The sequence below is a fragment of the Ailuropoda melanoleuca genome, chromosome X (genome assembly GCF_002007445.2).
Source record: "Ailuropoda melanoleuca isolate Jingjing chromosome X, ASM200744v2, whole genome shotgun sequence".
Taxonomy (NCBI): Eukaryota; Metazoa; Chordata; class Mammalia; order Carnivora; family Ursidae; genus Ailuropoda; species Ailuropoda melanoleuca.
The window spans coordinates 40,691,681-40,705,198 of NC_048238.1; the positions used below are offsets into that span (position 1 = coordinate 40,691,681).

The window sequence follows — 13,518 nt, forward strand, 5'->3', positions numbered from 1 at the left end:
AAAAAGAGGGCAGAGCGGAAAGTCAAGTGGCAAATGCTGCCAGGCAAGAGGCTGGAGGAGGGACTTCAGGGGTGCTTTATAGGTTCCACACAGAGACTGGATCTCTGGGGCGCCCGGTAACTTGGTGCTTTAGACTAAAACAGGGCACCTTAGCAAACAGCAGGGGTTGAGGTGGGGGAAAGAAGGGCCATGTGACTCAAAGGCATTCAGGCTCTTTAATGTCTGAGGAGGTGGGGAAGAAGTCAATGGTGAGGTGTCTCCGGGAAATTCTGCAGGCCTTGAAGTTCTCTAAGCCCCTGAAAAAGAGGACAGAACAGATTGAACAGAGACTGGGTCCAGGCCTCCACCCAGGCTTGCTCCAACCCCTCCCTCAGAGCCAGCTTGGCTCCAGCTTAGAGAGAAAGATGGTCCTTCCCGTCCCTGGCTCTCTCCCTTCCTCAGGTCACACCACCCTGAACACATTTGGAGACAGAGTCTAGGAGTGGGGTGAGCTGCTCTCACCTCTAGCAACATGTGGATGTGGGCCTTGATATTCATGGAGTCCTTGGTGAGGCTGTCGCTGAGCCTGGAGAAAAGAAACAAGAAAGGGCGAAGTGGGCCCCACTTACACTCATGAGGAGGATGCTTCCTCATTCCTTCCAGAACTACCTACGCCCTGGAGGGCTTCCACATGGCAGGTGGCAGGACATGCTACGGCCTGACCTGCTCCTGTGCACAGATGCCGGGCCACCATCTGGGCTGCATTGATTTGGAGACATTTACTGAATCCCTACTCTACGCCAGGCCATCTCAGGTACTGGGGAGGGAACAGCAAACACAATAAACAAAAATCTCAGCCGTATGGAGCTCGAGTTCTCGTTGAGAGGGACTAACGATGGAATAACATCGCCCGCACGTCAGACGGTTATAAGTAAAAAGAAAAAGTTAAATGATAAGAGAGGAGAAGGAGTGCAGGAGAGGGGGCCGCAATTCTAACGAGCTTACTTACAAACGGCTGCACTGAGAAGCATCTGAGTAACGACTTAAAGAAGTGGATCATGTGGATAGATGGAAGATGAATGTTCCAGACACAAGGGCCAGCACATGCAAAAAGGCTGGTGTGGCTGAAGAAGAGTAAGTGAAGGGGGAACTGTAGGAGCTGAGGTCAGAGAGGTAAGCTGGGAAGGCAGATCGTGTGAAACCCACAAGGCTCTGATTTTTACTCTAAGTGAGATGGGAGCCAAGGGAGGCTTGTGATCAGAGAAGGGATGTGAACTGACAGGGTGGTTTTTTTAAAGATTTTATTTATTTGAGAGAGAGAGCAAGAGCGAGCGCACGAACAGGGGGTGGGGCAGAGGGAGAAGCAGACTCCCCACTGAGTGTACAGCCCCTGATGCGGGGCTTGATCCCAGGATGCTGAGATCATGACCTGAGCCGAAGTCAGACGCTTCACTGACTGAGCCACCCAGGCGCCCCACTGACTAGGGTTTAAGCGGTTCCCTCTGGCTGCGGTGTGGATGACTGGGGATAAGGAGAGCTAGTGTGGAAGCAGGGAGTCCAGTGAGAAGGCTACTTTAACAGCCGGGGTGAGAGATGGAGACTCAGACCAGTGTCAGCAGCTGAGGTGATGATTAGTGACTGGATTTGGAATATATTTTGAAGGCAGAATCAACAGGATTTACCAAACGGTTGGATGTCAGGTGTGAGAGAGAGGATTCAAGTAAGATCCCAAGGCCTAAGCAACTGGGAAGCTGGAGTTGCTGGAAACCACTGTGGCCCTGACTGTGGAGTTACATAGACCAGTCAATTCCGTATATCTTCGAGGCTGACTGGGATCAGCCTCACCAAAAGAATCCTAATTGGTACAAAGAATCAAGGAAGGCCCTTCTGAAGAACGAAGAATGAGCAAGAGTTAAACAGTAAGAGACGGTCTTTTCCCCAAAAAGGCCAAGAGGCGGGAAAGAGCTGTTGGAGGAACAGTCAGGAAGTCAGAGTGTTAGGAATTAAGTGAATGGCGGAAGGAAAGTGGTACAAGAGAAGGTCTGAGAAGTAGGAAGGGGCTGGATCACACAGGGTCTTGATACTGTGATAAGGAATGCAGATTTTATTGTGCTGAACTATTTGTCAAAGCAGAAATCAATTTTAGACAAACTAGATATGGTAAGGAAAATAGAAGTTAACATCATAGAATGTTAAATTGGAAAAAAAATTCAGCACTATGAACCTGTTTATGTATCGATATAGCCCAAATTTGTATTTTCATTCCAGACCCCTCTCCTGAACTCCAGCGTTGGGAGTTTTAACTACATCTTCAAAACCTACTTCAGTGTTTAATAAGCACCTCATACTTAACAGGTCCTAGGCTGAAGTCTTGGGTCTTTCTCTCCAAAGCTGCTCCTTCTCTATTTTTTCCCCTCTCAGATAATGGCAACTCCATCCTTCCAGTTGTTCAGCCCAAAACTCTCACACCCCACATCCAATCAACCACTCTATTTAAAATTGCAACTGCTCCATCATAGGCAATGTTTCATTTCCTTTTTCAATTTTTTAAAGATTTATTTATTTGAGAGAGAGAAAGCAGGGGAGGGGCAGATGGAGAGGGAGAGAGAGAAACCTCAAGAAGATTCCCTGCTGAGCGTGAAGCCTGACGCAGGGCTTGGTCCCAGGACCCTGAGATCATGACCTGAGCCAAAATCAAGAGTCTGGCAGTGTAACCAACTGAGCCACCCAAGCACCCATCCTTTTTCTAATTATTAAAGTATAATTGGGGCACCTGGGTGGCTCAGACGGTTAAGTATCTGCCTTCGGCTTGGGTCATGATCCCAGGGTCCTGGGATCGAGCCCCGCATCAGCTCCCTACTTGGAAGGGAGCCTGCTTCTCCGTCTCATTCTACGGCTCCCCCTGCTTGTGCTCTCTCTGTCAAATAAATAAATAAAATCTTTACACAAAAAGTCTGACATGTAACATTGGTTTCAAAGGTACAACATAATGATTCGATATTTGTACACATTGTGAAATGATCACCACAATAAGACGAATTAGCATTTGTCATCATACAATGTTGCAAAGAATTTTTTCCCAGGCAATGTTTCTTCTCTGTTTCCTGCTGTTCCCTGTAGCACTGCCAACCTGTGACATACTACATCATTTACCTATTTTTTATTGTCTGGCTCCCCTAACTAGAATGTAAGCTACATAAAGGCAGAGAACAGAGACTGGTCTGCTTTGTTTCCTGCTGTATCCCCAGGATGCAAACAGTGTGTAGCACATAGTAGGTGCCAATGTATGTTGAATGAATGACTGAATAACTACTCCAGTCAAAGGAACCTGAAGTCCTCAGGAGACAGCTGAGTCCATGTTTAAAGGCAAAAAATCGGGGCGCCTGGGTGGCACAGCGGTTAAGCATCTGCCTTCGGCTCAGGGCATGATCCCGGCGTTATGGGATCGAGCCCCATATCAGGCTCTTCCTCTATGAGCCTGCTTCTTCCTCTCCCACTCCCCCTGCTTGTGTTCCCTCTCTCACTGGCTGTCTCTATCTCTGTCGAATAAAGAAATTAAAAAAATCTTTAAAAAAAAAGACAAAAAATCAAAGAAGCACGGTACTGCTGCCGGAGAGCAAGAATGCTTTCAAGACTATCTGGAGAAGTACTCAAAGAACAGAGTAATGAACCTGATCAGCTTCTAAGGGCAATCTGAACATCAATAAAGAGAACAAACTTAGCTAATGGTACACGCATAGTCTAGGAAAGGCTATGAGCCGCAACACATTTAAAAAAGGAGAAAAATACAAAGTCCACCAAATGCTAGTTGTAACACGAATGAGAGATGTTTAATTTTTTGCTACTGATTTAATATGTAAGGCAGTGTTAATAGTCAAATGGTTACTCTGTCTCTTCTCTCTCTCTTTTTTAAAGATTTTATTTTTAAGCAATCTCTACACCCAATGTGGGGCTTGAACCCACCACCCTGAGATCAAGAGTCCCATGCTCCACCGATTGAGCCCGCCAGATGCCCCTATTCTGTCTCTTCTATAGTTATGTGTCTGTGGATGTGTACTCCTTTCTGTAATCACACAGATCTGATCCTCCCACTCCCCAAAGAAATACGCTAAAAATAAGAAGGACTGATGGTCCTTTTGGTTGCATAAAATAACCTGAAAGTTAGTTCAAAGTGTGTCCCAAGTAACAAAGTATTTTAAAGAGGAGTGTGAGCTACCCAGACTCAAATCTTCATCTCCTAGCAAGATCAAACTTCTAAGAAGCCCTCCTAATTATAATAAAATAATAAGAGATTCAATCACATTTCTCATTACACTAATAAACCAGATAAATATATCAAAAGTATCAGACAAGGGGGCAGGCACTGACAATTTAAATATATTTCTGGGAAAGACACCAAGTCTCAAAAAATTAAAAATCTCTATCTGAAAGGGTTAGGAATCCTGTGACATAACAAGGAAAGTTTTGTTATAAAAAATGGAAGCAGTCTAAATGACCACTAGTTCAGAACTGTGTTGGCCCATGAAAGCAGGCCCCTTGACCCCTTCACCAATTGGTCTGATCACTAAGATTTAGAAATCTCAGCAGATCTGAGGTCTTTTGGGTCTACTAACACTGCAACCTTGGAGTGGTTTGAAAAGAGAAGAATTACTAAAACCATGAGAGAGGCAACTCTGGAAGAAATAAATGTAGGACTAAATATAACCCAGAAGGCATTTTACATCAGTGGTATTCATTCTTGTGAGATGGTATTCGTCTAAGTATATTGCTCGGTGTCCCCTCTGTTGGCATGTTTGCCTCTCTTGGCAATTCTGCTAATGTGGCAGTCACACCAGTTCCCTTGACAGGAATGCTCTCCCCAGATAGCCCCACTCGACCAAGAGACTCAAATGTCACTTCCCCTGGACGGCCTTCCCTAGCTACATTTCAAACCTCTCATCCACACTCCCAATTTCCCTTCCTTGCACAAAGCCTTAAACTCAATTGGAGCCCATACTTTCTCCCCACATTACCTTCCCCTGCACCACCAAAGATCTGTTTCAATTCCCCCTTCAATCTGGTTCCAGCATACCCTTTTAAAGTCATTCAACAAACACAGAGTACCTACTGTATTCTGTGTACTATTCTAGTCTCTTGGGGGCATAGACAAAATATCTCCCTTTGTAAAGCTTAACATCCTAATGGGCAAGGCAATGAATTTTAGAAAGAAGTGAATTACACAGTAAACATTAAGAGGTCATATGTAGAACAAGGGAGGGGAATGAGGAGTGAGAGGGGTTGCAATTTTTAAAAAAGACTTTACCCGTTTAGAAGGGGAGAGAGAAAGAGAGAGTGCAGGGAGGGGCAGAGGGGGAGGGAGAGGGAGAGAATTTCCAGCAGACTCCCTGCTGAATACAGAGCTTGATGCAGGGCTCTAGCCCAGGACCCTGAGATCATGACCTGAGCTGAAACCAAGAGTCAGATGCTCAATCGACTGAGCCACCCAAGCGCCCCCAGAGGTTGCAGTTTTAAAGTTAGGTTACAGAAGGCATCGTTGAGGAGGTGACATTTAAGAAAGACTTGAACTGAGTTAGGAGAAAGGAAGCCCTGTATGTATCTGGAAAAGTGTGTTATAGGCAAAGAGTACAGCCACTGCAGTTACCCTAAGGTGGTATCACTCTGGGGGTGTTTTGAGAAGTCTGGGAAGGTCAGTGTGGTGAGAGTACAGTGAACGAGCAGGAAAATTAGTAGGAGGTAATTCAAAGGAACTTGCTTTACTGTTACTGATTTATAGGTCAAAACTCCCAGGTCTGGTCAAGATTAGGCTTTCAAGGAACCCTTCTGTCTTGTTCACTACTGCCTCCCCACTGACAAGTATAGAGCTTGGCATAGAATAGATAGCCAACAAATGTGTGTGAATGAACACTACAAAGACCATTTACTTAGTGGATACTATGTGTTATACTTGGGGCTAAGCTTTGCGTCTCCCCCTAGTCCTGAGGAGGAGGGGAAATGGGCCCTGAAGTCTCATCCCAGGGAGCCATGGGGAAAGGGAGAAGGGTATTGCAAATGGTGGCATCTTTGACACTATCCTCATAGAATGGACTTACTCTGTGAGCAGATTGCTTTTACGATCAATGAACTTGAGAGCTTCTGCCAGCGTCAACTCCAGGAAAAAACCATATCCGAGGGCCACGTAGATTCGTGAAGTGTCTGGGCTGAGGAAACAATGGTTAGAGGAAGTGGGGGAAGTCCTTATCACTGTTTGGCATACTATACAGTTTATTGAAGATTTTTTTTTTTTTAGTCCACTCCTCCCACCTTCCCCAAATTGAAGCTCTGGGAGGGCAGGGATTTTGTCCTATTCGATTCACTGTCATATCCCCAACACCTAGCACAGTGTCTGGTACATAGCAAATACTCAAAAAAATATTTGTTGAATGAAGGAAGGGGGAAGCTGAGCCCTGTGGGCTCAGAGGGGCAGGCAGACACTCACACAACTGTGTCAACGAAGAAGTTACAGCCCAAATCCACCTGCATATACAACTCCGAGGGCTTAGCTTCCTGTGGGGCCAGGGAAAAAGAGGTAGGGGTCAGTGGTCAACTTTTAGGTCAGCTGACGGGTTTTGGTATGGGGTCTCTCCTCCCATCCCCCTCCCTTGCCCACACACACCAATATGGTACCTAACCTTGGTGTTTTTACCTGAAGTCGCTCAATGACATTTCTCAGTTGAAGGTATTTGGCCAGCTGCTCATATACCTTGTCGCGATGGTCCAGCACTTTTCTGATGGGACAAGAGGATAATGGTGACCAACAGGAAGCCCTGGCCCTCTTAGAATACCTCATATTATGACTGAGACCCCTTCATGTTGCCGTGCCCTAAAGAAGCATTTTAGTGCAGAAGTTAAGATTTGAATTGTGAGTCAGACTGCTTGGGTTTAAATCCAGGCCCTCTTTTTTACTAGTTGTGTGACTTTGGCAAGTAAGTAATCTCTTTGGGACTCAATTTGCCTGTCTATAAAAGAGGGATGACAAGTATTACCTCACAGAGTCATTAGGAGAATTAAATGAGTGTTTACTACAAAGTACTTATAATAGTGTCTAACCAAATAGTAAGCTCTATATATGTATTAGCTATCATTTTTTAGTACTATTATCACACTCTACTCCCAATGCCTCCCTCCAATCAGAATATCCCATTCTCAAAAAAAGTGTCCCATTCTCACCCTAGAAAAATCCTTCATCCCTTTTAGAATGTTCATTATCCTACTTCTGAACACTCTACTTCCTGCTCAGATTAATGATAGTTTTTCATACTCATTGAGCCCATAGTATCCATGTTAAATCCTTTTAAGGACTGAACACATTAAAAACTCAAAATCACCCCATCATGAAGGTTCCACCAATTTTCCCATTTCACAGATAAAAAAACCGAGGCACAGAAAGGTGAGGCAGGGTACAACGTCTTCACATGGATGGTGAAATGGCCAAGCCAAGGAAGGATTCAAACCCGAGAACTCCCGCTTTGGACTCTAGCTCATCCAGTGAGATGGGAGGCCGCACAAGCGCGGACACACCTTCCACTAATACCGCCCACATCCCAGTCCAAGTCGCACCCCGGATGTCGCCCCCCTCCTTCTCGCTGGGTCGGCGCACAGGGCCGGGCTCCGAACGCCTCCGCCACCAATCAGAAGACTAGACCCTGACTTCGAACGCCCCGCCCCCCCACGTGGAACGTTCCACACGCCCGGCCCTCCACGCTGTGACTCACCGCAGGTCCCGCTGTAGCACGTCACAGATGAAGGCCTCATAGCGCAGCACTTTCTCCCCCGTGGTTTCCACCGCCCGCCGTTTAGGGGGCGTCGCCATGATGGGCTCCTGAGGAATGGGGAGGGGGTAGACCACGGTGACCACTCAGTTTGGCCTCCGGCACAGTACATTTGCACCCTCTCAACAGCGGGAGTGGGCTCGTCCGGCTTCTGCCGGGGGTTCTGCCTTCTGCCCCTCCCAACTCTGGGACTCGGCCACCCAGGGACACCCAAACGCGGCCCTCACCTTAGAGCCGCCGGCAATAAGAACGGTTGCTATAAACCGTGGCTTCCGGGTGGCGCGGGTGAATGACGTACGACGAGGGCGCTGGCCAACCAAATAGCCAGGTGGGCAGGGCGGTTCTCAGTGGCTGAAAGTGGGCGAAGCAGAGGAGAGAAGGGCGGGGCTTCAGGGAATCTGAAGAGAGTTCGCGCGACTGCAGAGCGTGGGAGCGGGGAGGCGCGTGGAACCTGTGGGGACTGTGCGTGGCTCGCAGGGGCGGACTTTAATGGGATTTGGCGGGTTCTGGGGGAGGCGGGGCGTACAGGTGGAGGTAGAGAGACTAAAGATTTTAGTTTTTAAAAGAGCTTCGGAAGCAGACGGGCGAGGATTGATTATGGTTCTGGTTTGTAAAAGGGAGAGTACCTCCCTGTGAACTATCGCTGTGGAATTTGATTTTTCACACGGGAGAGTTCGGTTTGACTCCCGGTAATGGGAATGAATGTGAGCATTAAAAAAAATTTTACACGGAGACAGATTTCCTGAAAGTCATCTTTGATAATTCCAGTTTTGCAGCCTGCAATCCAAAACTAGGATCCGAACATGAGCGACAACGCACTATTTCTATTACCTTGTTTAATAGAGGCGTCAAGTGATGGTTACCAGAGGGGAGGGGGGATGGGTGAAATAGGTGAAGGGGATTAAGAGTCCACTTGTATTGATATGCACTAAGTAAATATGGAACAGTTGAGCCACTATATTGTACACTTAAAGCTCATATAACACTGTATGTTTACTACACTCAAATTAAAATTAAAAAAATATAAATAAATATCAATGTGACTCATGATGTCTTTTATGGTTAAAAAAGTACTTATTTCCTAGCTCTGTTTGTGGATAAGACTTAGAAGCAACGGTCAATGCAGTGGCATTGAGCATTCCCAGTATCTGGATGGGAGCCTATATACACCATTCCTCACTAAAAGCAACCAGGGAGTGATTTTATGACTGTAGAAGAAAGTGTATAAAGTGATATCGGACCATCATGTTATTCCAGCTGGCTAGGAAGCTTTCAAAGACTACTATTGTCATGTCAAAAGAACTCAGAAACCAATTGAAGAAGCTTCCACTGGTGAAAGATGGGACAATTTGAGCATCATTAGGGATAACTGCAGTGGATCAAAACACATTAAATATTTTATGGGGCGCCTGGGTGGCACAGCGGTTGGGCGTCTGCCTTCAGCTCAGGGCGTGATCCCGGCGTTATGGGATCGAGCCCCACATCAGGCTCCTCCGCTATAAGCCTGCTTCTTCCTCTCCCACTCCCCCTGCTTGTGTTCCCTCTCTCACTGGCTGTCTCTATCTCTGTCGAATAAATAAACAAAATCTTTAAAAAAAACACATTAAATATTTTAAATCCCAGAGTTCCTATTGATATAAAAACAACTCTTACGTTCCATTTGGAGCTGCTCGTAAACCACTTCTTTAATTTAAAATTTGCTTAAATAAAGGGGAAGAATCAAACATTGATTCTGCTTTTCTTGTACCAGTTTTGATTAAAGATAACTTAATAGTTGATGAGAGAAAGCTTTTCTTTACAAAAGTCATTTTCTAACAAGTGAAGAAGAGTGATAGAATATCATTATTTTGTAAAGCATTTTGACTTAGTGTAATTAGGCAATAACCACCAATTACTAATAAAATCACAAAAAATGACAGACAACCTAACATCCCAACCTGATGAAAGCGCGGTGGTCACAGCACCTCTGAAGCGCAAATGACATAAGTGACAAAAAATTGAAGCAGATTCTTAAAAATAGATCTACCCACCAATTGACCAGAAATGTAGAAAATAGAGGAACATGTCAACTAGCACCATGGGGTGCATTTGGAAATTCATTCCAAATACATTCCTTGAACTTCTTCATGCCTATCTCTTTTCATCAACAAATACATGCAAGGAGGGATAAAAGAGGTGGATAAGGAATACATAGATGAAGAAATTTAAGAAAGATATCAACCAACTATAACGTGTGGGACTTATTTGCATCATGATCAAACAATTCATTTAAAAATGTATGTTACAATTGGGGATATTTGAACACTAGATACTTACTGTAATCTGGAATTGTTAAATTTTTAGGTGTGTAATGATACTATAGTCATTATTTTCAAAGGCATTCCTCTTTGGGAGGGTAACATTAAACATAACTAAGAAGAAATTATAGGGTGTCTGGAATTTGCTTTGAAATAATCCAGGGTAAAGAAGTCAGGGATAGGGGCACCTGGGTGGCACAGCGGTTAAGCGTCTGCCTTCCGCTCAGGGCATGATCCCGGTGTTCTGGGATCGAGCCCCACATCGGGCTCCTCCACTGGGACCCTGCTTCTTCCTCTCCCACTATCCCTGCTTGTGTTCCCTCTCTCGCTGGCTGTCTCTCTCTGTCAAATAAATAAATAAAATGTTAAAAAAAAAAGAAGTCAGGGATATAGAAAAAAAGTTCATACCTTGTATTTGGCTGTTATGTCTCAAGTCATAACATTTTCCTCCCTTTTTAAATGAAATTGATTTGGTGGAAAATTCTGGTCATTGACTCTGTAGAATGTCCCATAACCTGTATTCAACTGATTTTTTAAAACATGGAGACTTTTAATTTGTTTTTCCATTCTTCGTATTTCTTGTTAATGTGACCTAGATCTGGACGCTGGATTAAATTTAAGTTCATTTTTTTTTGATCATGCTTCATAGGTGGTGTTTTGTACTTCCTATTGCCCTGTATTCTTGTTGACAGACATAAAGTCTGTCATTCCATCTTTAGTGATGCTGAGATTGATATGCAGATTCAGGTGATATCAACTAGGTTTTGAATTAATGTGTAATCGTTTATAATATTCTGTAAGTCTTTTAAAGTAAATGTTACCTTTAGTTATTTCGCCCTTTTCCTCCTATTTTCAGGATGACTTTTCTCTCCTTTTTTTTTAATGATTTTTTATTATATTACGTTAGTCACCACACAGTACATCCCCGGATTCCGATGTAAAGCTCGATGATTCATTAGTTGCGTATAACACCCAGTGCACCATGCAATATGCCCTCCTTACTACCCATCACCAGTCTATCACATTCCCCCACCCCCCTCCCCTCTGAAGCCCTCAGTTTTTTTCTCAGAGTCCATAGTCTCTCATGTTTCATTCCCCCTTCTGATTACCCCCCTTTCTTTATCCCTTTCTTCCCCTACCGATCATCCTAGTTCTTATGTTCCATAGATGAGAGAAATCATATGATAATTGTCTTTCTCTGCTTGACTTATTTCACTTAGCATTATCTCCTCCAGTGCCGTCCATGTTGCAGCAAATGTTGAGAAATCGTTCTTTCTGATAGCTGAGTAATATTCCATTGTATGTGTGGACCATAACTTCTTACTCCTTTTTTTCTTAATTACTTCTGCTACATATTTACCTTATTAAACTTTTCAAAGAATCAGTATGAGCTCATTTTTTCTTTAAAATATTTTTTATGATGGATAATCTCAATTATACATCAAAGTGGAGAAAATAGTACAATGACCCTCCTTGCATTTACCATCCAGCTTCAACAAGTTTCAACCTTTTGCCAGTCTTTGAACTGAATTGTTTTTTTAAAAATCCTTCTCTCTTGCTCTTTCTCTCTCTGTCAAATAAATAAATAAAATCTTTTTAAAAAGGACAGAGAAAAAGAGGGGGTCGCCTGGGTGGCTCGGTTGGTGAAGCATCTGCCTTCGGCTCAGGTCATGATACCAGCCAGGGTCCCGGGATTGAGCCCCACATCAGGCACCTTCTTTTGCAGGGAGCCTGCTTCTCCCTCTCCCTGCTGCTCCCCCTGTTTGTGCTCTCTCTCTCTGTCAAATAAATAAATAAACTCTTTTTAAAAAAAGATAAAAATTCTTTAATTTAGAATCATTTTAGATTTACAAAAAAAGGTGCAAAGATAGTAGGAAGTGTTTCTGTATATCCCTTACCCAATTTCCCCCATTATTAAGATCTTACATTTCCATGGTATATTTTCCAAAAACGAAGAAACTATTCAACAGATGAATGGATAAAGAAGATGTGGTATATGTATACAATGGAATATTGCTCAGTCATCAGAAAGGATGAATACTTACATTTACATTGATGTGGATGGAACTGGAGGGTATTGTACTGAGCAAAATAAGTCAGTCAGAGAAAGACAATTATATGGTTTCACTCATATGTGGAATATAAGAAACAGGGCAGAGGACCATAGGGGAAGGGAGGGAAAACTGAATGGGAAGTCATCAGAGAGGGAGAAAAACCTTGAGAGACTCTTAACTCTAGGAAACAAACTAAGGGTTGCTGGAGGGGAGGTGGGTAATTGAGCGATGGGCATTAAGGAGGGCACGTGATGAAATGAGCACTGGGTGTTCTATGCAAGTGATAAATTATTGAACACTACATCTGAAACTAATGATGTACTATAAATTGGCTAATTGAATTTTTAAAAACAAACAAAAACAAAGAAACCAAAAGGGATACATTGCTACAAAACTCTAAACTTTATTTGGATTTCGCCAGTTTTTTCCATTAATGTTCTTTTTCTGTTCTAGAATCCAATCCAGGTACCACACTGGATTTAGTTGTCACATCTCCTCAGTCTCCTGTGGTCCGTCACAGTTTCTCACTCTCTCCTTGTTTTTTGGGACTTTGACAAGTCTTGTGAAGTACTAGCCAGATATCCTGTAGAATGTCCCCCAATTTGGGTATGTCTGATGTTTTTCTCTTGATTAGGCTAGACTATGAGTATGAGGACAAAGGGCTAACAGTAGAAGGTATTTTTGGCATGGTGACTCCTCAGACACTTAGTGTACTGCCCCCCCTCCATCTTGGAAGGAGACTCAAGTTCTACCCTGTGCAGATGGGAAGGGCCAAGAACAATTTGCTCCAGCACCTCCTGGTTGGGGTAAGTTGAAATAGACCAACATCAAAAATCTCTCCTGAGATTTTTGTAAAACCATAATATTCTAGTTCTTTCTAATGCTTTGGGGATTGAGTAACAATTTTTTGAGCAAACCTGGTCTCAATCTATGGTGCTCTGTGAAATGGTTATTTATCTTTCTGCTCAGAAAGGTATTTCTTTATCTTTTCTGGCTCAGAATCAGTGCTGCCTCTCAATACGGATACTCTTGGACACCTCACTCCCTCAGCCTGCTTTCTTTTCCCAACAGAATCGAACACCATCCAGTATATAATTTACTATTAGTCTAATTTCCGCCCTTCCCCAGTAGAATGTGACTTCTCCGTATGTGCTCTGGTTTGTGATCATTCACTGATGAATCCTCAGTCCCTCTCTGTAGCAAGCTCTGAATAGGTAGCTGTATGGATTTAATGAAAGAGTGAGCCAGAGATACAGCCCTAAATACGGGCAGTGGGGCCTGAAACACAGGTGTTTTGCCAGCAGGAGGAGCTCCAGGATATTTGAGTGGAATGGACCATTCCATTTGCTATCGCTTTACCGCGCACAGCGGCATTTTAGC

The 13,518-nt window shown here is 43.9% G+C and overlaps 1 protein-coding gene across 1 annotated transcript; it reads right to left on the bottom strand.

Moving 5' to 3' along the window:
* Positions 1–196: 196 nt before the first annotated feature.
* On the bottom strand, positions 197–8,135 carry UXT (ubiquitously expressed prefoldin like chaperone). The gene is made up of 7 exons (XM_002917772.4): positions 8,015–8,135; positions 7,731–7,837; positions 6,662–6,743; positions 6,455–6,522; positions 6,069–6,176; positions 502–565; positions 197–296 (listed from the first exon to the last, which is right to left on the bottom strand). Exons 2-7 carry the CDS (start codon positions 7,826–7,828, stop codon positions 243–245), a joined length of 474 nt encoding a protein of 157 aa, XP_002917818.1. The 5' UTR covers positions 7,829–7,837; positions 8,015–8,135; the 3' UTR covers positions 197–242.
* Between the last annotated feature and the right edge of the window lie 5,383 nt (positions 8,136–13,518).